Here is a 21,770-nt window from a genome sequence, read left to right as displayed (position 1 = left end):
TTCGCAGCCGCCTGGCGTGCTCGCCGCGAGGGTGGAGCTCCGACACGCGTCCGACCGAGCGCGCGTCCCCCTGTGGCTGTCTGGCCGTCCGTTTGGCGGGCGGACTGGCGGCCGGAGGGGGCGCGGATCGATAGGCGCGGCAGGCTCTGCAAGTAGGCTTGCGCTCTGCGGCCGCCAAGCGAGAGAGCGACAAAGACGAGAAAAACATCGATACACGTGCAGCGTGCGCCCTCCTCCCACCCACTCCGGGCCGCCGCTTTTCCTCGTCATTCTCACGCCGAGGCGGCGGCGGCGGAGCCGCCTAGCCGCCAGCCGACAGCCGCGCTGATCGAGCTTTTCCCGTCGTCAGTCCGCGAAGGATAGGTCCTTGTGGCAATTCTAATGCTCGACGCCCGTGCTGGCCTCGATGTAGCCCGCCGATCGCGCTCTGACTCACGCAGCGCGCCTGAGGACGCGAACGCGCGCTCTCTCCGCGTCTCCTGCCGCCCGCCCCCCTCTCCCGGCGCCTCGCATGCGGGCCACTCGCGGTGAATGCCGACTGATAACGCGCTGCGGCAACGGCGGCCCGCTCGGCGCCGCGAGAGCGAAAACGCGAGCTTGCGATTTCTCGCGACTCCTGCGGAGGCCGGCGTCGCCTCGTCGACGGCGAAAATCGCATTGAAGCGAGCGGCCGAGCGTTGACCCGCCGCCGCGGCGATCGCGCTGATCGCGCACGAACGCGTTGGCGCGGCGGCGCACGCCTATGTGTGTGCGGCGCATTAGAAAAAAAAAAGAAACAAGAAGGTAGGCAGGCCTTGTTGCTTCAAGGCGAAACCTATTACAGCTTCGCCGAGCATTCGTTCTTATTACGCTTTCGTAATTGGCAGCGCGCTTTCCGCGTTTCAGCAGTGAAGTGGATCGGCGCGCCGCTCAGACAAGTAGTTCGAGCGCCGATACAGTCAGCCGCCAAACTGCCGTCCTCCCACTCGCCCCGGCTCACTTCCGACTTTCGGCTGACTGGCTTCCCCGTTGTCCTCCGATTTGTCACCTTGAACGAACCTCCCGTCGTTCTCGCCGCTGTCTTGCCGTTGTCGTTGTTGTTGTTTCCATCGCTCGCCTCCAGTTACCCAAGTACAGGCGTGAGAAGCCTGCCAAAATGAAGTCGATTGCACAATCGGACTTCGGCTTTGTATGCAATGGGGATAGAGAGAAAGAAAATTGCAGTAATCGTGAGACGGCGTTTGTTTACCTCCTTGTATAGTCGGCCTTAGACGCGTACGCCACTCGAAAGCCTTTTCGTCTTTGCGCAGCCTTGGGTTTCTCCCCGTACGAATTTCTCGCCGCTATCTAGGTCGAGTCGGTAGTCGTTTTATAATAAATCATTCGATTTATTATTTTTTTTAAATATCACATGCAGTTAACCGTACTACATGGAGTGAAGATGACGATGTTGCGAGGATCATTACAAAACTGATATGACTCGAAGTATTTTTTCTTTTATCTTTTTTTGTGTCTTTTTTTTGCGGACGATCGCGCGTACTAACCTCGTCCATGAGTCTGTACGAAAAAATCGATTGAGCAATGATGTTATCGAAAAATCATTTAATCCGGGTTCGTGGCGGAAAAATATACAACGCGTTGACGTTGCTTAACGCATTCTAATATCAATGACTAAGAAGGGCTCGAAATTTTAATGCATAATTCCATAATAAATACGCCTTTTTAAATACCGATGGAAGTCTGTTTCATAGAAGATACGACTTAATCGGCAAGCTGTTGTTCGACAAAGGTGCAGGCTGCACAAAAGCATGTAGTATAGTAAGTCCAGAAACTGATGGAAGCTTGAAAATCGAAGAGAAATCGGTGGTTCCATGACGAGTAAAGAGCATGAGGAATAGAGAGCAATTAAAAAGTCTTTAGCCGTAGCGTATGATTGATCAGTAAGGAGCACGTTGAATAAACAGGCGCATTAAAGTGCAGGTGCATCGTTCACGCTCGGCTTTGAAAGGCCATATTGTTAGCGATTGAGTCAACTCGCGGCGGTACATTCAAGGCAGACGCTCTCTCTCTCTCTCTCACTCCCTGCGCTTACCTTTCTCGAATGATACTATCATCCTTACCAAATACTGCATACACGGCTCTCTTGTGGATCGTGCGTTACGAATAAAAGTGAGAGTAAGAGAGAGAGAGGAAGAGAGTCGATCGAAAATCTGTTACGTTGCCGCCCGGGAAGAAAAAGAAAAAAAGAAAGCTCGTATGCGTATGAAAAATGAAGAGAAGAGAGAGACTGCCGAGAGAGCGCATGCTGTTGCGCAATGCTCTCGCGCTGCCGTCGTCGCGATGGTGCACGTGTGTGGCGTTCTTAAAGCGGAATATTTTCTCGACTTGTTGCCCAAAGCCGCGAGCGTTCGCTTGTGTAAGTGCCGAGCGCTCACTCGCCGCGCGTGTGCGCGTGTTTTCTTTTTCCGAGAAGCGACGCAACAGTCACTCGTCGATTTTTCTCTCTCTCTCTCTCTCTCTCTCACCTATCGCGCGGCCAGATCTGCCGGTCGAATTGGAAATGCAGCCGCTGGCAGCTTATCGGGCTGCGGCTTGTCAAAACTGAGCATCTCGCACGCGAAGCTGCAGAGGTGGCCGCGAGGCCCGAATCGGAAATCCCGGAGGATGTCGCCGCGTGGCTTGTTCGTCATTGCTCGGCGGGATATCGTGGCCGGCCATTTGCCATTCAAATCCAGATTAGACGGCTCGTTTTGTCGTGGCGAGACGTGCCGGGTCGAAGCCGAGCCGAGCCGCGAATCGAGAATGCGACGTCGCAGGATGCAGGAGCAGCGGCGTCGGCTCCTGCGCGCTCGCGCTGCCGCCAGTGCCTCTCAGCCGCGCGCGCGCGCGCGCGCTCGCCCCCAAGGCTGCGCCGTCTGCTGCGCCGAGGAGGAGGCCTTGCCGATTTTCCCCCCGTGCTCCAGCCTCCGATCTCACGTGCGACTGTTTGCGTAAGCGCCGGCCAATTTTTCCGCTGGCGTCGACCGCGGCGTGCTCTTTGTTGGTCAGTAGGTGAATGGGCTCGTCGTCGACGGCCGACAGCCGACAGCTGACGGCCGAGCGCCGATAGCGGACTCGAGGCAGCCGCCGGGATAAATTGATCGACTACTGCGCGACTTTGCGTGACTGCGCGGACTATATAGCCTATCTTCTATCGATTAGCCGTTCGCCGCCGATTGGTCATTGCACTTTGGCCGCTCGCGCGCGCTCCCGACTACCGGCGCTCTCGCTCGGCTCGTGGTCGCCGGGACCGCCACGACCGCTCGACGCGCAGCGAAGCCTCCGGACGAGAATGGAGCTTGCAGCGCGCGCCGGAAGCACTGGCCGCGCCGCCCGCGCGCGGCCGAAAATGCTCGGCGGGCCGCCGAGGCGGCTCGGGAGCGCGCGCGCCGGAGGAGCGTCGTCGGGCGAGCGCGCATAAAACTGCCGCCGCGTCCGTCTGCCCGTCGGCGGAGACCGCGCTGCAGCGCGGCGGCGAGCGGCGGCGCCGCTGAGAACCGCTGGCTAGTCAGCCTTGGCTGAAGTTGTCGAACCCGCGACCCAGTTACACGTACGCTCGCTCTCGCTCTCTTGCACACGCTCGCGCGAACACGTACGGGCGAGCGGCCCTCCTCTCACCCACACTTCCGAGGCTCGCTCGCTGCATACTCTATCTCCGTTGCGCAAGCCTCGCAGACGCCGACCAATGCAGTGTCGTTTGCCGCGCACATCACCTATACACGCACACGCACTCGCCATAGCAGTCGCTATGCACGCCAGATAGCGACAACAACTATTTTTCCTCTCCGTCGGACTGCTCTAATGGCATTTTAATTGGCCCAGCCGCTGCGCTGCTGGCGCTGCCGCGACGACGATCGAGCTTGTCTCCGCCGATAAACCCGTGCGACGTCGCGCGTAAGCCTCTCCCGTCGACTCGGCTGCGCGATCAGCAGTCGACCGCGCCTCCGGGGCGAGGTGCCGATGATCGAAAATAGCCGAAAAACGAGACAGGAAAACAAGAAAACGCGACGCCCGGGGACTTTTGCGCGGCGACGCGGGGAAAAGCGCCGCTCGCGCTCGCCTCTCGCTCTCCACCCAAGTTAGATTCTTGGCATGCGCTCGACGGGCCCTGCATTTCTGGCCTCCGCCGACGTCCGCGGCGCATCTCCTCGTTCTCCTCTGGCGATTCGCGCGCGCACTCGGCTGCGAGCGCGAGCGGCGTCGACCGGCCGCGAGCGGCCGGATTCCGACTCGCCGGCTCGCCATCGATCGGCCGCTGGCCGCTGGCCGCTCGCCGCGGCCTAATACGCTAACTGGATTCCCGAGCTAACGCGTACAAGCCCCCCCCCCCCCCCGACAAATCGATCCCGATTATGCAAGCGAGAACGTCTCGCGGCTGACCGCTGCTGAACGGCCGAGCCCCGCGGATGCTCGGCCGGTGCCGGCGCGGCGGCCCTCGCTCCGGACGGTCGGTCGGCGGGACACGAACAAGGGTGCTTCTGGCCCACGTCCGCAAGCCCATTAGCCGAAATGGCTGCTCTATTGGCACAAGTCGCGGCCGGCTGGCTGGTAAACAGCCGATAAAGCTCGCTCTCCTTATCCCTTTCGCCGGCTTATCGGCGCCGGCCAAGTACAAAGCTACGCGTGCGTAGGATACACTCCGCTATTACACAATGGCGCAACGGCAAACAGGCGAGATACGAATTTCTCGCACTGGCCGAGTACACTCGTGACTCATTGGACGGATCGGAGGCGTCGCGAGCGCCCGCGTCGATCGATAATTAATTGTCGACGAAGAACAACAAAGCGCTGGAAGTGGGCCATCTATTTGTGCAGCGATTGCGTATCGATCGGGCAGAGCGATAAGGGAGGCGGGAGTTGGGCCGGCTCGTCACTTGGCGGCGTTCCGCGCGCGAGTGACGCTTCGCTGGCGGCTAGCTGCCGATGTGGGTCAGCGGCAATAGCGGCATAAGGCAGCGGCGGCGGCGGCGGCGGCGGCGGCGGCGATCGGATCGGCCGTGGCGCTAGTGCACGCCGCACGCATAGGTCCGCGGCGCGCGAGCCGCGGCAGAGCGGTATCGCGATGTGCCGAGCGCGCATCTGGGTCAGCGGCGCTGCAGCGCATGCGCGCCTGCGCTGCCGGCGGGTCGTTCACCGAGCCGCTGCGAGTGCAGTCGCGGGCCGCGACAGTCGCTGCGCCGACTCGACTGCGGCGAACTCCGCCGCCGGAGCCGCGGAGCCGGAGCGTGGCCCGCCGGCTCGCGGCGATCGACAACATCAATGGCCGGCCTGCCTCATTGACAATCGCCCGCGCTTATCGCCTTCGCGCGCCGAGCTTTAAACGCCGACAATAACAAAAGCACGCGCGCCGAGATCGTCGGCACACGGAGGCGACTCCTCGGACGCAGCAAAGCTCTGCTCCGAGAATAGCGCGGTGGGCGGGCGGGCGGGCGGGCGGCAGGGGGCGGCGTCGTGACTCAAACCCGCCACTCGGAAAATCGATCGGGCGCTCGCATCAAACATTCAAATGGGTCGCCACTGGCAGTTGGCGACCCAATTTTCCAAAAAATCAGTGAGACGGCTTTTCATTCATCGTTTGCGTGCAAGCGCGACTGCGCCATCGCTTCGCGAACTCGCCAATTTTCGCTGGTTCGCCAGTGGTGGCAGTCGCTTCGGTCAGACGCGTCAGCAAAGACGATTCGACGCTGGCGGCGTCTGCGATGACGAAAGCAGAACGGGACTGCATGGCGGGGGACAAGGGAGGGGTCGGATTCTATACTGTACAGTAGTACGCGGGAGAGAGAGAGAGAGGCACGAGGTGCCGGCATCGTGGAGTCGCGCGCGCGCTCGGCATATAGGCAGAGCGCTCGCGGAGCAGAGAGTTCAGTGACCTTACGGAAGCCCAAGCGCTCGCTCAGAGCCGGCACTCGCGCTCGTTGTGTGGGAGGAGGGGGACTCTGACACATCGCTCTCGCTCTCTCTCTCTCTCTCTCTCTCTCTCTCTCTCTCTCTCTCTCTCCCTCGAGGCTGTACACGCTCTATGAGAGCGACAAAGACGGAGACAAAGCTAGCCCCAAAAAAAACGTAGCTCCCAGCAACGAATAAAGAAAGGGCTTTTCCGCCTACTCCGGAACTCTTGCGACAGACAGAGACAGAGACCAGACTCAAAGCTGCCAGGACTCTCTCTCTCTCTCCTCCCTACTCTGTCTGTCTGTCTGTCTCTCTCTCTCTCTCTCTCTCTCTCTCTCTCTCTCTCTCTCTATCTCCTTCTCTTTCTCCACACAGCCAGAAAGAGAAAGAGCCTCAGTTTTTCGGGGATCGACGAGCCGAGCGGCCAGCCGAGCGAACGCACGAGTGAGCGAGCGCGCGACACAAAGGTCGTTCGCCCCGCGAGAGTAGTTAGCCAGCGGCAGCAGCAACAACAACAACAACAGCAACAGCAGCTGCAGTACTCCTCCTCTCGTTCTCGCTGTTCCCGACTAATTTCCGAAAAACCAAGTAACGCCGGGCTGTCGGCTGGTGCGCGAGCGTGCGTAGTGCCGTTCAAAGTCCATCGGTGCGGAGGCAGTGCGCGAACGTCGGAGGTGCGCCCGTGGGCCTCGCGCCGCTTCCATGTGTCGGCCGTCATTACCGCGGGCGTCGGCTTTCCGTAAAAAGTGGCCCCGAGAAGAGAGCGGCCCAAGAACAAGTGCAGTGGCAGATTAAGCAGCGCGATAACAGTTATCGCTGGGTTCAGTCGGCAGGGCGCGGGCGCCTCCGAACCAAGCAACTGCGGAGAAGTGTCATCGGGCGCGCGCGCGCGCGCACGCGATCCGCGAGCAGCGAGCATTTTTCGGGGCTCGGTCGCGACTCGCGACGGCGAGAGCGAGCAAGCGAGCGACCGACCGAGCAGCTGCATGCGTAGCAGCCAGTGCGTCGGCCGACTCGCGCACTCGCGCTACTCTCCGGGTTCATCGTTCTCGGTTACGTAATGTTTGACTATGTGCTGCAAGCGCGCGCGCGCGCCAGCCAGCCAGCGACGCCAGCGCTCCCGACTTATTCACTCCCACTTGTGCTCCCGTGCTCTTGTGCTCGTGCCGCCACTGCCACTCGACGTGCGCAATCAGCAACCGCCTCCGACGGCCACCGCGCTCGCCCGATTTTCCTTCTCTCTCTCTCTCTATCTCTCTCGAGATCTGTCCTGCGTAGCAGTGCTTCCGCGGTACTCTGCGAAAATACAGCCACCAGTGTCCCTTTTCCGCGCTCTTGCCGTCGAGTATTTGTCGAACGGAGTTGGTGCTGCTGCTGCTGCCGCTGTTGCTGCTTCCCCTTGCAATGCCATTCTTTTTTTATCCTCCCGTCTCCGTTGTGCTCCCTCTCTTTCTTTTTCTCAGCGAGCCATCGCTTATCGATAATAATTCTCGGCAGAGAGAGAGAGAGAGAGGGAGAGAGAGAGAGCGAGCGGGAGGGAGGAGGGGGGTGGGGAGACGTAGAGCACGAAAGCGCAAAGAAACGTCCATCGAGAGCAACGTCCTGTGTAGGTAACGCGTAACGGAGATGCTGTCGGGGCTAGGCCCGAGCCCGGTTTGGCAATTGTATCGTTGAGAGCGCCAGTGAGGACCGACGCTTAATATGCCGGATGCCAGAAGCCTGAATACTGGAAATAGCAAAACAGTGCGCGTCGTGGAGAATGAGCCAGACGAGGAGCGTAGCGCGGAGTTAGGCTTGCGTCAATGGAAGCGAACTTGACGGTGCAGTATTGCGGCTCGAGCCGGGGAGCCGATAGCACCAGCTCGCCTATCCAGCAGCCGAGCGTCGGACGCAGCAGCCAAGACGACCGCCGGCTCCAGGCCAACTCCATTCGAGGTAGCTCGCGGGCCTCCTCGCTCCTCCGCGTTCCAACTCGCTTAGCTCCCCCTCATTTGTGCTCATCTGTTGCTTGACGAGTGTCATTTCCAACTAGAGCGTGCGTGCGTGCGTGCGTGCGTGCGCGTGTGAGAGTGAAGCACCTCTGGCGTGCCACGGCTGCCGTGACTAATGGCTCATCTGCTTGTGATTTTCAGCCCAGATCGAAATAATCCCGTGCAAGGTTTGTGGTGACAAGAGCAGCGGCGTCCACTATGGGGTGATAACGTGCGAGGGCTGCAAGGGATTCTTCAGGCGGTCGCAGTCCTCGGTGGTCAACTACCAGTGTCCCCGGAATAAGAACTGCGTGGTCGATCGGGTCAACAGGAACCGGTGTCAGTACTGTCGGTTACAAAAGTGCCTAAGGCTTGGCATGTCCAGAGATGGTGAGTAGCGCTTCGGATCTTGCGCCGTGGCTCGTTAAAACCACTTGGCGCTCGCTCGCTCGCTCGCTCGCCGCGCTCCTTCGCCTGGAAAACAAAACGCGCCGAGCAAAACGAACGCACGCGCCGCGCTTCAATTGGAGTGTGCATAATGGCAGCCGCCGAGGTACACGACCCGTTATCGGCGAGCCGCGCGCCGCCAGTCGTGTAGTTCCTCGCCGATAAATCCAAAGAAAAAAGGAAAAGAAGAAAACCAAAAGAGTCGCGCTCGTTGCTCGTACACACCTAGTCACCCAGTGTAGAACGAGCGCACGGGCCCGCTTGCATTTTCGGCTAGGCCGGGATCGCCGAGTGCCGAGCGGAGCTGGCGCGTAAAGCGCGAGCTGATAAGCCTCGCGATCGTATATAGGTACTCGCGCGGGTATATATAGCCGTGGCGCTGCTATATATAAAATGCGCCAGCTAAACGCTCACGTACGCTCTGCACTGTTCCTCCTTCCTAGTTATGTCTCCTTCTCGCCAGCGCGGTCGATCACCTTCTCGGCGCGTTTGCCTCTCTTTCTCTTTCGACGCTACGCCTTTCTCTGCTTCCTCTCTCTTTCTCACTCTCTACGCGTTCTCTCGCGCGCTCGCGCTCTCCTCGCGCGTTGACAACCTTCTCGCGTCAATCCCGCCGCGATTCTCGGCGAAGATCCCTCAAACTTGGCCACGCCGCTCGCTCGGCTATCCGCCGCGGCTCGTCAATTAGAAACCTCGATCGCGCTTATGTAAATGCCATGAGAAAAGCCTATTTCGTCGAAAGGCTGATTTATTCTGTAACGTTGCGGGATATTGCACAACCTCTTACAAACTAGTTGAGTCATTGAGAAAGTTACACTGCCAAATCGGCCCGAGCTCTTTGCGCGGAATATTCCTCGTTCTTTCTTCTTCCCTTCCATTGCCGTTTCCTCTTCTTTTCCGACCTTTCGGGGTCAAACGCGAGACAAGTTCGGCCCCGCCGCGGATGTCGCGCCGGCGAGCCGTGTTCGCAAGCGCGCGCACGGATTTCGGTTGCCGCTCGAGCGTCACACCAGGCTGACGTCAGTCCGGTCGCACTTCCGCGTTCCGCGCACTGGTGCGGCCCGCGCTCCGCCAAGTTCGTCCTACAAAGCTTGATTCGAGAAGGCCGACGGTCGGCGCACTGGATGTCGACGGGAGTTGGATTTAGAATGGCGTGGGCAAGCGCGAGCGAGCGAGGCCCGATTGCACAAGAGGATTGCGCGCGGAACCGACGTAATCGGCGCTCGTTTGCAGCCGTCAAGTTCGGACGCATGTCCAAGAAGCAGAGGGAAAAGGTCGAGGACGAGGTGCGGTTTCACAGGGCCCAGATGAGAGCGGCCTCGGAGACAGCGCCCGACAGCAGTGTGTTCGAGCACCAGACGCCCAGCAGTTCGGACCAACACCACAGCTACAACGGAGGGTCAGTTGGCTCGCGATTCGATTCCGCGCCCCGAGCAGCCAGAACAACGATGACGAGCCGCTTGTCGCTTCTCGATCTGTTTGCAGTTACGCGTACGGCAGCAACGAGTACGCGTCGCCGGGCCCCGGCACCGGCAGCTCCACCTACTACAACGCCGCAATGACCAACTACGAGCTAAGCGCCGACTACGTGGACAGCACGACGGCCTACGACCCGAGGCCCACGCCCACGCAGGTCGACCAAGTCGCCGCCGACACGGTGTCCGTCAATGCCCAAGGCATGCTGCCCAACATGGTGGGCACCGGTAAGTGCGCTACCCGAATCTGCCCCCGGCCCAGCCCGCTTCCTCCAACCACCCACCACCACCTCATCAAATCGCGAATCATGCGCCTACCCCGTGGCCGTCCCTCGCCTACGAGAGATTTTGCTTGGACCTCTAACCATCACGTTTGCGCGAACTAACTCGATTAACAACAACTGCACGACGGGGCGCATTGTGATAAAACTGGGTTGGTTAGGCACTGGAGCTGCTGGCGACGCCGGTAGCACGCCCACTGCCGCCGCGGCCGGCGCCACGGCCGGCAGCGGCGCTCGACCGACCGCTCAGTCGGCGGCTGCGGTGGCGGCGAGCGGCGGCGGCATTGTCGCCGTCAAGCAGGAGGCCCAGCTGGAGCTCGCGGCCCTCGGCCACGGCTCCTACACCATCGTCGACTCCACGACCTTTCTGCCGCAGGCCCAGCAGCAGAGCCACGCCGCTGCCGCGCAGCCGCAGCAGGACGACGACGACCCACTTCCCAGTACGTCCCAGCTCTCTCTCTCTCTCTCTCTCATCTCAGTCTCTCACTTTGTTTCTTCTTTTCTCGCATGCACAACGCTTATGCCATGTACTAACTCTCGCCTCACTATCGCCCCCCTTCCCCGCGCACACTCTCTCCCTCCCTCTCTCTCTCTCTCTCTCTCTCTCTGCTCGCTCTGATACTCATTTTATTCGTTCGCCAAGCGCATGTATCTCATCAACCATGTCTCACTCTCATCACTTACCCTCACAGTTGTACCTGCCTAGTATTACAAGTCGATGTGTTCATGTTGTTGTTTTTTATTGGTGTTTCTTGTTCTCGCGTGTGCGTGGCTCCGCGAGGAGCCGTCAAGCCGAGCAAGTCGGGCGTCAATGTCGAGCCAGCCTCGCTCGTTTGCAAGCCAATCGCGGCGTTTGATAAGACGTTGAAGGACGCGAGTCCGGCAGGGGGAGGGGGGCGAGGGCGGGCAGCGCAATCAGGCAGGCGGACAGACAGCCAGTAAAGCAGCGGTTTGCGCGCTGAAATTGCAGGCTCGGAATCGGTGAGCGAGGTGATGGTGAGGCTGGTGGCGGAGGCGCACGCGAAGACGAGCCCCATGCAGCCCGAGCAGATCCAGGAGCTGTTCCGTAGGGGCCAGAGCCAGGACATCGCGAGAGTGGTGGCCTACAAGAGCATGTCGCACGAACAGCTGTGGCTGGAGTGCGCCGAGCGGCTGACCACCATGATCCAGGGCATCATCGAGTTCGCCAAGATGGTGCCAGGCTTCATGAAGCTGTCCCAGGACGACCAGATAGTGCTGCTCAAGTCCAGTGAGTACGGGGCAGGGAGGGAGGGAGGGAGGGAGGGAGCCGAGGCGAGGGGGCCGCGCGACTGACCGCCGTTCGACGCTTGCAGGCTCGTTCGAGCTGGCGGTGATACGGATGAGCAAATACATCGACTTGAGCACGGGTAACGTGCTGTTCGCGGAGGACGGCCTGATGCTGCCGCAGGACGCCTTCTACACGCAGGACACCGCGGAGATGAAGCTGGTCACGTGCGTGTTCGAGCTGGCCAAATCGATCGCCGAGCTGAAGCTGAGCGAGACGCAGCTGGGCCTGTACAGCAGCCTGATCCTGCTGAGCCACGGTAAGCGGGGCTGACCGGCCGCGCGCCGCCGCCGCCTTGGCCCGGGTGTGGACTGTCGCTGACGGCCGCGCGCTCTCTCTCTCTCTCTCTCGTCCGCAGATCGGCCGGGCCTGAAGGGCGTGACGGACGTGCGGCGGACCTACGACCTGGTGCTGCGCTCGCTCAAGGGCGAGCTCGAGCGAATGCACATGATGCCGCTGAAGGGCGACGTGACGGTCTTCGACGCGCTCATCGCCAAGATCTCGCAGCTGAGGGACGTCAGCCACATGCACATGGAGGCGCTGGCCAAGTTCAAGCGCTCGCAGACCCACCTGGAGTTCCCGGCGCTCCACAAAGAGCTGTTCAACCTCGACAGCTGAACGCGCCCCGGCCAGTCGGGCAGCGCTCGCGTCGCGGCCGCCGAGCACCACCACCACCACCTGCTCCTGCTCCCGTCACCCCCCGCCTCACCCTCGACCTTCATTGCACGGGGCCTTGCTCTGTCGAGGTGCGTCTCCGCCGCCACCAGCCGCCTCAGCGCGCTTGCTCTCTCGCTAACCGCTCTTCTCTTTTCTCTTTGCAGATTATCTCCTTCGATTATTCAACGTATTGGGCCTTAAATAAACATAATAATATTGTTATTAAGTATAAGCAGAGAGCAACATAAAGTATATATATATATATATATAAGGAGGAAAATATATTACATATAAATATATATATATACATATATAAGATATGTATACGCATACAAATATATATGTATATATGCATAAAAATGTAACGATGATCGATATATTTATATATTTGTATGTAGATAAGTTATCGGTTGTTATCGACAAACACCTTAAGTGTGTTTATACACAAGTTATGGACTAACGTTAACCTTATAAGATGCACTTGCGGACGCTAGGGTGATCTCAAAGCAATCCTTCTTCGTTCTTTCTTTCTTTCAAGCACTGAGGCGCGCCGTCGCGAAAGCTTTTCATTGTCGTTGACAATTCCGACTGAGCGGACTGCTGCCGCCACATTATCGCTCTCGGCTCTATATGCCGGGTGGTCGACACTCGTCAGACGTACAGACAGACAAAGAGAGAGGGAGGGAGAGGGACAGGGGGAGAGAGAGAGAGAGAGAGAGAGAGAGAGAGAGAGAGAGAGAGACTATCACGAAAAACGCTGATTTTTTTTCTATTGTTAATGGTACCATTATTATCGCTATTATCATTACTACTATCATTCTTGTTATTATTAATACTATGATTATCGTTACTATTACGGCTATTATCAGTACTATTATTACGATTACTATTATTGAAAGCGCGCGAGTTCGGCTACATACGAGAGCAATTGCTATAGAACGACGGAACGGCTCGCTCGCTTCGACCGCGGCTCGTCAATAATTTCAAGCGGTTCCAATGATATTCGACTGCGTGCTCTCGCAGAGGGCCGCGCTCAGCGATGCTTTTTGTCTTGAGATCTCTCTGGCAGCAGCGAACACGATTTTAACGACGACGGAACAAACGAAACAAACGACTCGACACGCGCACGCACACACGCACACACACACACACACACACAGCGACCCACACGGACAGGTGACTCCAGCGAGACGCGGAGAAATTAGGCTAATCGCGAATCACGTCTCTTATTAGCCGTAGCGTAGCGTAGTCGAAGCGTCGAGGAGGACTGTGAACGAATTTAGCCGATACTGTACTAGGGAGATTTGGTTGGCGCGTGGGCGCACTTTTTAGCCTTTCTATCGACATGCTTGAACAAATGAAAAATACAACTTCCTATTCTCGCTATACCGTGGACACTAGGATACACACAGCGAGCGTAAGAGATTAGCTAGGGCATGAATAAAACGACCACCCTGTGCGACGACCGACTCGCTTTCCGGATTCTTAGCCTTATCACGAACACCTCGTAGGACTACCTACTAACCGATATTCTCTGTTCATCCTTGCATTAACACTCGGACTCGTAGTTTTTCTGGAATCTGGTATTCCGCCAAACGCAAAGTTTAGATCTGTAATGCCACACACTGAATGTACAAAGATTTATATGTAAATTCCTTTTAAACGTACGACTACAACTATTGTATTGCGAGTAACTTATCGATACTTATTCGAAAACATTATATACGTATACGGTACTCGAGCACCTTACGGCAACTGTCCCCCTTGTCCGCGATTGTTTTCTCGAGCGCTCGCTCTCGTCAGTATGGAAGCGCGCCGGCTCAATCAATCAAAACGCCTCACCCTCTGCAGAACCTGCGCCCCCTCCTCGCCCCTATAGAGCCCCTTCTCTTCCTTTCCTTCGTCACAGATGTACATATCGGTTACACGAATGCATGCGGTGGTTTACATAGCTGTGATAAAAATAAGCTAATATTTCTTTGTAGCCGGCGAAACGAAAGGCTGCCACGGTCGACCGATTGATCGGCCGACACGATCCATCGATCGGCCGCCAGCGTTCGCCTTCTCCGATTTCCTTCATTGAATAATCGATACACGCAAGTTACATCATTTACATAGTCTAATTGCCGCTCTGTTATTTAATTTTAGATAGTACTAACAGCAGATGTACGTTATAGTTGATAGACTTGAAATTGGCATCGACGGGTCGCATTGGCAGACAGGTCGCGAGCTGTGCTCGAAGCAACGGCGCGATGCGTATAGTTGAGGCACCCACCTGTAGACAACACGGGCGAAACTGTCGTTTGGTTGATTTGCGCCGGAAAACGAGTCGTCGGCACTTGCGCGAGTCAGTGACGCGAGGCAAAGCTCGAAGCTCACGGCCGGGACAAAGTAGCAAATCGATACCGTGCATCCGGACACCCTCGTCATCACCAACATTATTCATAAAGCTGCATTATTGTGATATCACGATGAATGGAGAGTGACGAAAGGACAGGCAATTTACGAAGGATCGTTCAGGCGCCATGTAAAAAGCTCGCAATCCAACGTTACGCAGTGAACGCAAACACACATATGTAATGTAACAAACAGTTAAACATGCAAGTTATGTTCGCACGTGTAATATACACTTACGTACAAAGCGTACAACAAATAATGGACATGATAAATATATAACATGCGAATAGAAAAGAAGACAAGATACAGTGAAAAGCGTACAAGTGCGTAATAATTATATATTGTAGTTATAGTAAAGATAAGTAGAAGAAATTTGTAAGAAGACAAAATGCGAAATGAATAAGACGATGCGCAAACTAATACATTAATGTTAAATAACGACGAAAGAGCTGAGGCGCAACGTTCACATTATTATTATTATTATTATTATTATTATTAATATTATTATTAATATTATTATTATTATTATTATTATTATTATTATTATTATTATTATTATTATCATTATCATTATTATATTTTTATCATTATTATCATCAGTAAAAAATATAGACTTTACTTATCTTTAGAAGAATTGCCTGACATTACAAATATTGATGAATGATTAATAAAAACGGGAAAAGCTGGAAACGAGGCATGCTTATTGGTGTGTGGTTGCGTGCGAGAAATATGTTAACAATTGAAAAGGCATGATAGTCGAGGGCGACACGCAGTGCATAAGCACGCAGCGATGAGCAAAACGGCTCGCAAGCAGAGGCGAGGATTATAATACAGGCAAGAAAACAAATAATATACAAGCAAAGAAGATATTGGCGCTCGTAACAAGCAACTTAGATTTAATGAATTAAGAAACAAAGTATATTATATAATACAGTACACACGTTGCAACTAGAAGTTATTAATGCAATTTGGAGTTAAATTTTATATCGTATATAATAAATGAAAAGTTGACGGATAATATTTAAAAGAGAAAGAACGTTATAAGCCTACAAGCGAAGGATTGTGCAGCACTTGGGAACGGCGAATGTTAATTGTCTTGTTATTGTAGTGCCCTGTTTTTAGTCACGCATTAGGCTCGTTGTTGTTGTTATCACGTTCAAATAATTCTATTTGCATATGACCAACCGACTCGTCGATAGGCGTTCGCGCGCGCAACTCTCACCAGCTTCACTGTCCCGCGCATTTCCTTCTTTTCCAACTGGTCGACTCGCTGACGCGATCGTTGTGACTTTCTATTGTGAAGTACCTATCTATATTGCTATGTTGAAATTTTTTCGATTATATATTATTCGTCATATGTATTCTATCAGAGGTTGTTTCTATCACCCCCCCCCCCCGCCCGAAATTTACATTGTCATCGTTGCTTGTACGCGAGCAATCAAGCAGGCACAATTCTTCGTGTGTGAGGTCTATATTCACACGAACGTGCGCATTGCGCATATATATATATATATATATATATACAACATAAAGACGAAGTTTATTACCGAATGAAAAAGGTAATGAACAATATCGTACTGACTATCAAGGATATATATACACATATATATATTGCGGGTCAACGAGACGAAACAAACAAATAGTATATTCGGCAAGACGCACGTTCGCGCGACCAAGTTGATTTAGCTTTAAGATACTAGTATTCATTGAAAGAAAACAAGCGTTGATATTATACCATATTATTTTGCGCGATGGCTCTCGAATACGGAAAATTAACTGAATGTGCCGAGGGTTATTATTTTGAAAGAGAATCGACGTAGATTTTTCTAAGAAAGGCAAATCTTACTTTTCATCAGCAAACGCAATAACCTAAAATTTTATCCGAATACGAAACAAAAATGTGGCCTTGGACACTTTTCAATGTGCTATATATGATTTTAAATAAGGGCGGTACATATGTAAATAGAAGAGCCGAGTACGAGATGTAAAATACTTGTATAAGTTTGTGAATAAATGGAAAATGGCTAACGCGATAAAACATAGAGAAAAAGAAGATAAGCGACTCTCGCGCGCATACCGATCGACGAATAATACTTTTGAGAGCCATCACGTAAGACACTCAAAACAATTTAGACTTACACATCACTTTCATTATTCTGTACTTGACAATGAAACTGTAAATTATTCATTTGTAACGCTGAGAATGCAAACGAGAACTCACTCTCGGACGACTTACTTTTTCATTTTCTCAATCGAATGACTTAGACTGTTATGGTAGGTTCAATCATTCGTTCAAATGGATAATTGTAGAACACAGCGATCGGAAATGAAGACGAATACTTAAGGGCGCATACAGACAAACGTGTTGAGGGATGCGCTTATTGTTTACAATTTTTTAAGTGAATTTTATCAAAAATAATTTAGACAAGCATTATATTTAGTCAAAATTATAAATTTGCCTTTTGTATACTATTATTCGTGAGATAATAAATAGAAACGTACTGATTATAAAATTTAATATGAGGCGAGAATAGAGAGACAATTTGAGAAAAAAAGTGTGTGAACGCGAGAAATCGTGAAATCGGCCTGATTTTTAAATTTGTATCTTATCAGCAAAAAAAAAGAAAAAAAAAGAAAATCTATATCTACGTGCATTGTTCTACAGATCCTGCGACCCCTGCGCTATATATCATTTCAAACTTTACAGCCGGAATAATGATGTGCATGAAATAAGGAAACAAAGACTTTATTATTTTATATATACATATATATATATATATATATATATATATATATATATATATATATATATATATATATATAATTTTTTTTTAATTTTGTAATTATGATCCTGCTGTGAATCAAGTGAATGCCTGAACAAAATACCTTTACGTATGGGTTAATTAAACGAATAGAGTAATATTTGGCTTGTAATAATTATTAAAAAACAACATAAAAACGATGTAGACGTTCTTAACGGTGGTTTGTTTACCGTACGTTTTTGTATAATGACGGTCGAAGTCGTCTGCAATTGATCGACACTTGCGACTCTTTTTATTATTCTTTTGCGCTTATCACAATTGATTGAAGTTTTGCGTAAGCGAGGAACTTGGGTGCTTTTTGGGATGTATATATATATACATATATATATATATATATACACATACACATATACAGTAATGAATATGTAAGAGAGAAAGCGATAATAATGTGAGGTTACCTCTTCAAGTGAAACAACAGCAGAAACAAGAAAAACGATAAAATTGTGACAGACTATGTAACTTCAGCAATCAGACGATTATTTTATTTATATTTAATTAGTATTATTTGAAACGCAATATTAGGTAATTAATATTATATATGTAGTTTTAATCGCCATCACTATGATTATTACTGTTAAAAATTACCTATATTTCTATCACATTATCACTATCTAATGTATCTCATTGTCATTTTTCACCTTCAATAAGTGATCATTCGTCACTCGTCAACTGTCGTTTCTACCAAGATCGTCATCCCCTTATGCAGTTCGTCTCTTATTCTTTCATCGTCCTCATAGACTTTTTTTCTCATCCATTATTCATTCATTTTTATTTTAAAAGATACGTCTTATTCTATAATTGCGATCACGCTAGATTGTACATACTTTACTGCCGACTCTGAAAACAATTTTGCTTTTATTATGGCCAAAATAAAATCACAATAATTAATACTCGGTCGCATCATTATTTCTTAATCTACTTGAGAAGCGCTCATCCGAATACACTTATACAAGAACTGATGCTACTCGTGAGACTGTCTTGGAAGCCTTATTATCAAACAAATTACAAGTACGCTGCGAATTACAAACAATTCAACCACTACACTTGCCTGTCTTTCTTCGAGAATCTGCTCTGTAGGACATCTGAACATTCGTAACTTTCTGTTTATTGAAGAGGCCGCGGATGAAGACTGCTGCTATTTTCAACTTGTTGTGATATTCTAGTGACATTTATGAAAACAAAAACACCAGACGTCCCTTTGGTAGTCGAGCCTAGATAATACTCCTGTTTTACTTTGCTCTCTCCATTGTGTTTTTCGGAATTGTTAACGCAAGTCTTTCGCATGTTCATCCAGTTTCCAGCCGGGTACACTTTATCAAAAGTCAAATTGCAAAGACAACTAGCAATCACAAGCAAATTGTCATCTTGCATGAACGCAGCTCTTAGAAACATCAATTACCAAGTATTATTATGACTTAGAACGATTTTCGTAACTGACACTGAATATACATTTATGTCTAAGGTAACGTTTGTTCAAAGCGCTTGTTAATTTGCGATGAAGCGCAGCTTTATTTCATTAGCTCTCCTCAGCTCGGAATATAAGATACAAGTAAATTCGATGAATAATTATTAAAAAAGAAAAACGCTAAAATCAGTCGCCAGTTGTTTAAACGTTAAAAGGTTTGTATCATAGAGGTCTTGAACATATAAAACCATGTATAAATAGGTCTTTCAAGCCAATCACTATAGCAGCATAGCGTTTCGACGACCCTAATCACGAATGACAAGTCATGACTTTGATTGAAACAAGTGCATGGGCTGGATAAGACCATTGTTTGCTAGTACTATCAAAGATTGGACCGCTGCCTCATAGAGATGCGTCGCATATAATTAGACCATCAAATCACTGTGTACAATGTATTTCAAAAGATCCAGACATTAAACACCTTTATTTACGATACAATAACAATTATATGTAGATAAATTATTGCAAAATAAATGACAAAACATCAAATTATATCATTGAACATTTACCCTACACGATTCAATTCCAAAACGCCAACGTAGAAAAAGCATATGCTGTCAGATATCTTAAAAATTGTAAAAAAAATATTCAATTGCGTGACATACAAGTTACGTTGTTTCATGTGAACACTCATCATTATGCAAATATTCGTGTTTAGCGCTAAGCTAGGCTTAGCGGATGAAGTTCGAACGAATCCTCGTATGAATAGGATTTCTTTCTCGTCTGTCTTAAATTTATATACGCAAATACTATATGAGCCATTCCACAAAAGAAAAAGGGCCCAAATTCAGTCAAATTTATTCAATTTAAGGGTACGATCTAAATTTTTTTTATTTTTCCTTCTTATGACTTCAGGCGCTCCTCAAAAATGTGCCTTACATCAGAAATGCTTGTGATAACATACGCATTTTCCGATATTTGATTTATGTTTCGATTAAATTCAAATTGGATTACAGTTTGAAATACTCCTTGATCATTCTATCATAATTTTCATTTTACCATTGATTTGGCACGAATTTAAAGTTTTTAAATAACGATATCGGAACTTGATACGATGAAAATTATCTGAAATTTGATTGAAATGTTTTTTATCCTTTATGTCATTTTTGTCTTCTCATTGTTAGTAACCGTATATAGTACAGCACTCTTGCTTTTTATCGATATAATTTTTTAATCTTTCTTTGTTATTATTCTTCATTTTTTTAGTTTCTTCTCTTTTGTGCTGTAGTCGCAGTTTATTTTTAGAATTTTAATACTCAAGATTTTTTTTATCTTGCATCGAGTAATCTTTAAATTATTTGAAAAAGTATTTGGAATTAATCGTTTTGAAATCTTACATTAATTAAAAGTTCAACTACCAATTCATAATTTCTGAGATAATACCGCTCTTATTTTTCAACGGAACTAAAGTATAATTAAAGGAATTCAAATAGCTTCCAACAAAATTAAGGAACAACTAAGGAATTGATACATATAAACAAATTCCGATCGATTATAAATTGTTTCAGTACCAACATTTGAATTCAAGCTTTTTAAAACTTATGTAAAGAACGGCTAATAAAACGCAAGCAATAAACCACTGTTCCCTCCATCTTATATTGATTAAAAATTTCTAAATATTTAACAACTTTACTCAAACTAATTTGAATCAATGTTCAATATAATAAACAAATTTTCAAATGTTGAACAAAAACTATCTTTACCATTTATTCAATAGAAATCATTTGTTATGGAACAGCAATATTTAAAACTTGTAATTTTGCGCTAAAAACAATGGCAAAACAACCGTTCAAATTTTTTCAATAAAACCACTACGAAATAGTAATAGAATTATTAAGCATAACGTCAAACCACGATGTGATATTAGTCTAGTAGAAAGAAACATCGTAAATCAAATATCGAAAAACCGCAAAATTACCGATTTATTCTCGAAGCGTTATTGAGGAAAAAAGAAGTCATAAGCATGTCCATTAGCATTTCAGGGTTCGACGTTTTCCTGATTACGACCTTGAAATTGCACCTAAGTCGAGACACGTCTAGCCAAAATCTTTACAGAGCATAAGCTTCGTGACGTAAAATCTTGACATACCTGGTCGTCTATCTTGATTTAATAAAGTTAACCATTTTGCCATTCAAACACAAATCCCTTGTCGTCCGTCTTTTTTTTGTCTAACTCCTTCGCACATCCATTCCATTAAAAAGGATCTGTTAACGTTAACTCTTCCTCCCAGGCGAAAGATCAATCAGAACTTTGGCGTCTAGCACGTATGTACGCTTCTCTAGAGGGCATGATTACTGTCAATGAATATAACTCAGTATAAATTAAGACTTGCTTGCAAATAGTATTATAGGCATAGTTTTCACTTCAAATCACTAGCGCTATTGAACGCGGCTCGCGAGCTCTTTTTTTTATTTTTCTGGTATTTATTACATTATTTGTATTATACAATAATAAAGTTACTCAATAGCAGTAGTTTTCTACGGCCTTAATGTTTTATTAGTGTTAGTAATATATTTCAACATCGTATGATCTTTATAATATAAAAAATATAAATGTAATTTCCGCTACTTTAATCTATTCACTTTTTCTCTCTTCTAATAACATTTTAAAACGACACTATTAATTTCACAGATGGTAATCAAATTATCGATTCGTACCAATTACTCCAGCGTAATTTGAAAAGACGTATGACTTTTAATTTTACTTAAAACGATTGATTAACGACATACTTCAATTTTTCATCTATATTAATTATTCATAAATTGAATTTATCGCTGAAATAAAAATTTCATATTTCTAGACTTATATCATAAAGCTATTTCAAAGTACATTGAAATTCGAAATTTCGCGCTCTTTCCGGATCAACCAATTGCAACGCTGAATGTCAGCGACTCGTCACACTTATAAGGAAAATTACAAAAAAATATAGGAGAGAAGAGTTGAGGATTGATCGAGCTTGACGATCGATCAAAAAAATAGTGACGCCGATTAATCCACACACTCAATCAGATTAGATTATGGAACTAACTGATGATTCAAATA

General features: G+C 49.4%; 1 protein-coding gene across 2 annotated transcripts in view; it reads left to right on the top strand.

The window, feature by feature from the left end:
* The window catches only part of LOC131666024 (probable nuclear hormone receptor HR3), a 31,339-nt gene extending 14,169 nt beyond the window's left edge, over nt 1-17,170 (top strand). The window contains exons 1-8 of one of the 2 annotated variants that reach the window (XM_058938350.1): nt 8,040-8,267; nt 9,558-9,723; nt 9,810-10,027; nt 10,242-10,520; nt 11,051-11,329; nt 11,415-11,645; nt 11,745-12,132; nt 12,208-17,170. In XM_058938350.1, coding sequence (XP_058794333.1) covers nt 8,255-8,267; nt 9,558-9,723; nt 9,810-10,027; nt 10,242-10,520; nt 11,051-11,329; nt 11,415-11,645; nt 11,745-12,004 — 1,446 coding nt within the window. In that variant the 5' untranslated portion in view covers nt 8,040-8,254 and the 3' untranslated portion in view covers nt 12,005-12,132; nt 12,208-17,170. Of the gene's footprint in view, nt 1-8,039; nt 8,268-9,557; nt 9,724-9,809; nt 10,028-10,241; nt 10,521-11,050; nt 11,330-11,414; nt 11,646-11,744; nt 12,133-12,207 lie in introns of those variants that run through there. The other variant, XM_058938351.1, reaches the window with a different exon arrangement.
* The last annotated feature ends 4,600 nt before the right edge of the window (nt 17,171-21,770 follow it).

The sequence above is a fragment of the Phymastichus coffea genome, unplaced genomic scaffold (assembly GCF_024137745.1).
Source record: "Phymastichus coffea isolate CEN01 unplaced genomic scaffold, Cenicafe_Pcof_1.1 PCOF00055, whole genome shotgun sequence".
NCBI lineage: Eukaryota > Metazoa > Arthropoda > Insecta > Hymenoptera > Eulophidae > Phymastichus > Phymastichus coffea.
The sequence above is the reverse complement of the archived record's forward strand: the minus strand, read 5'-3'. Positions and strand labels throughout refer to the sequence as shown.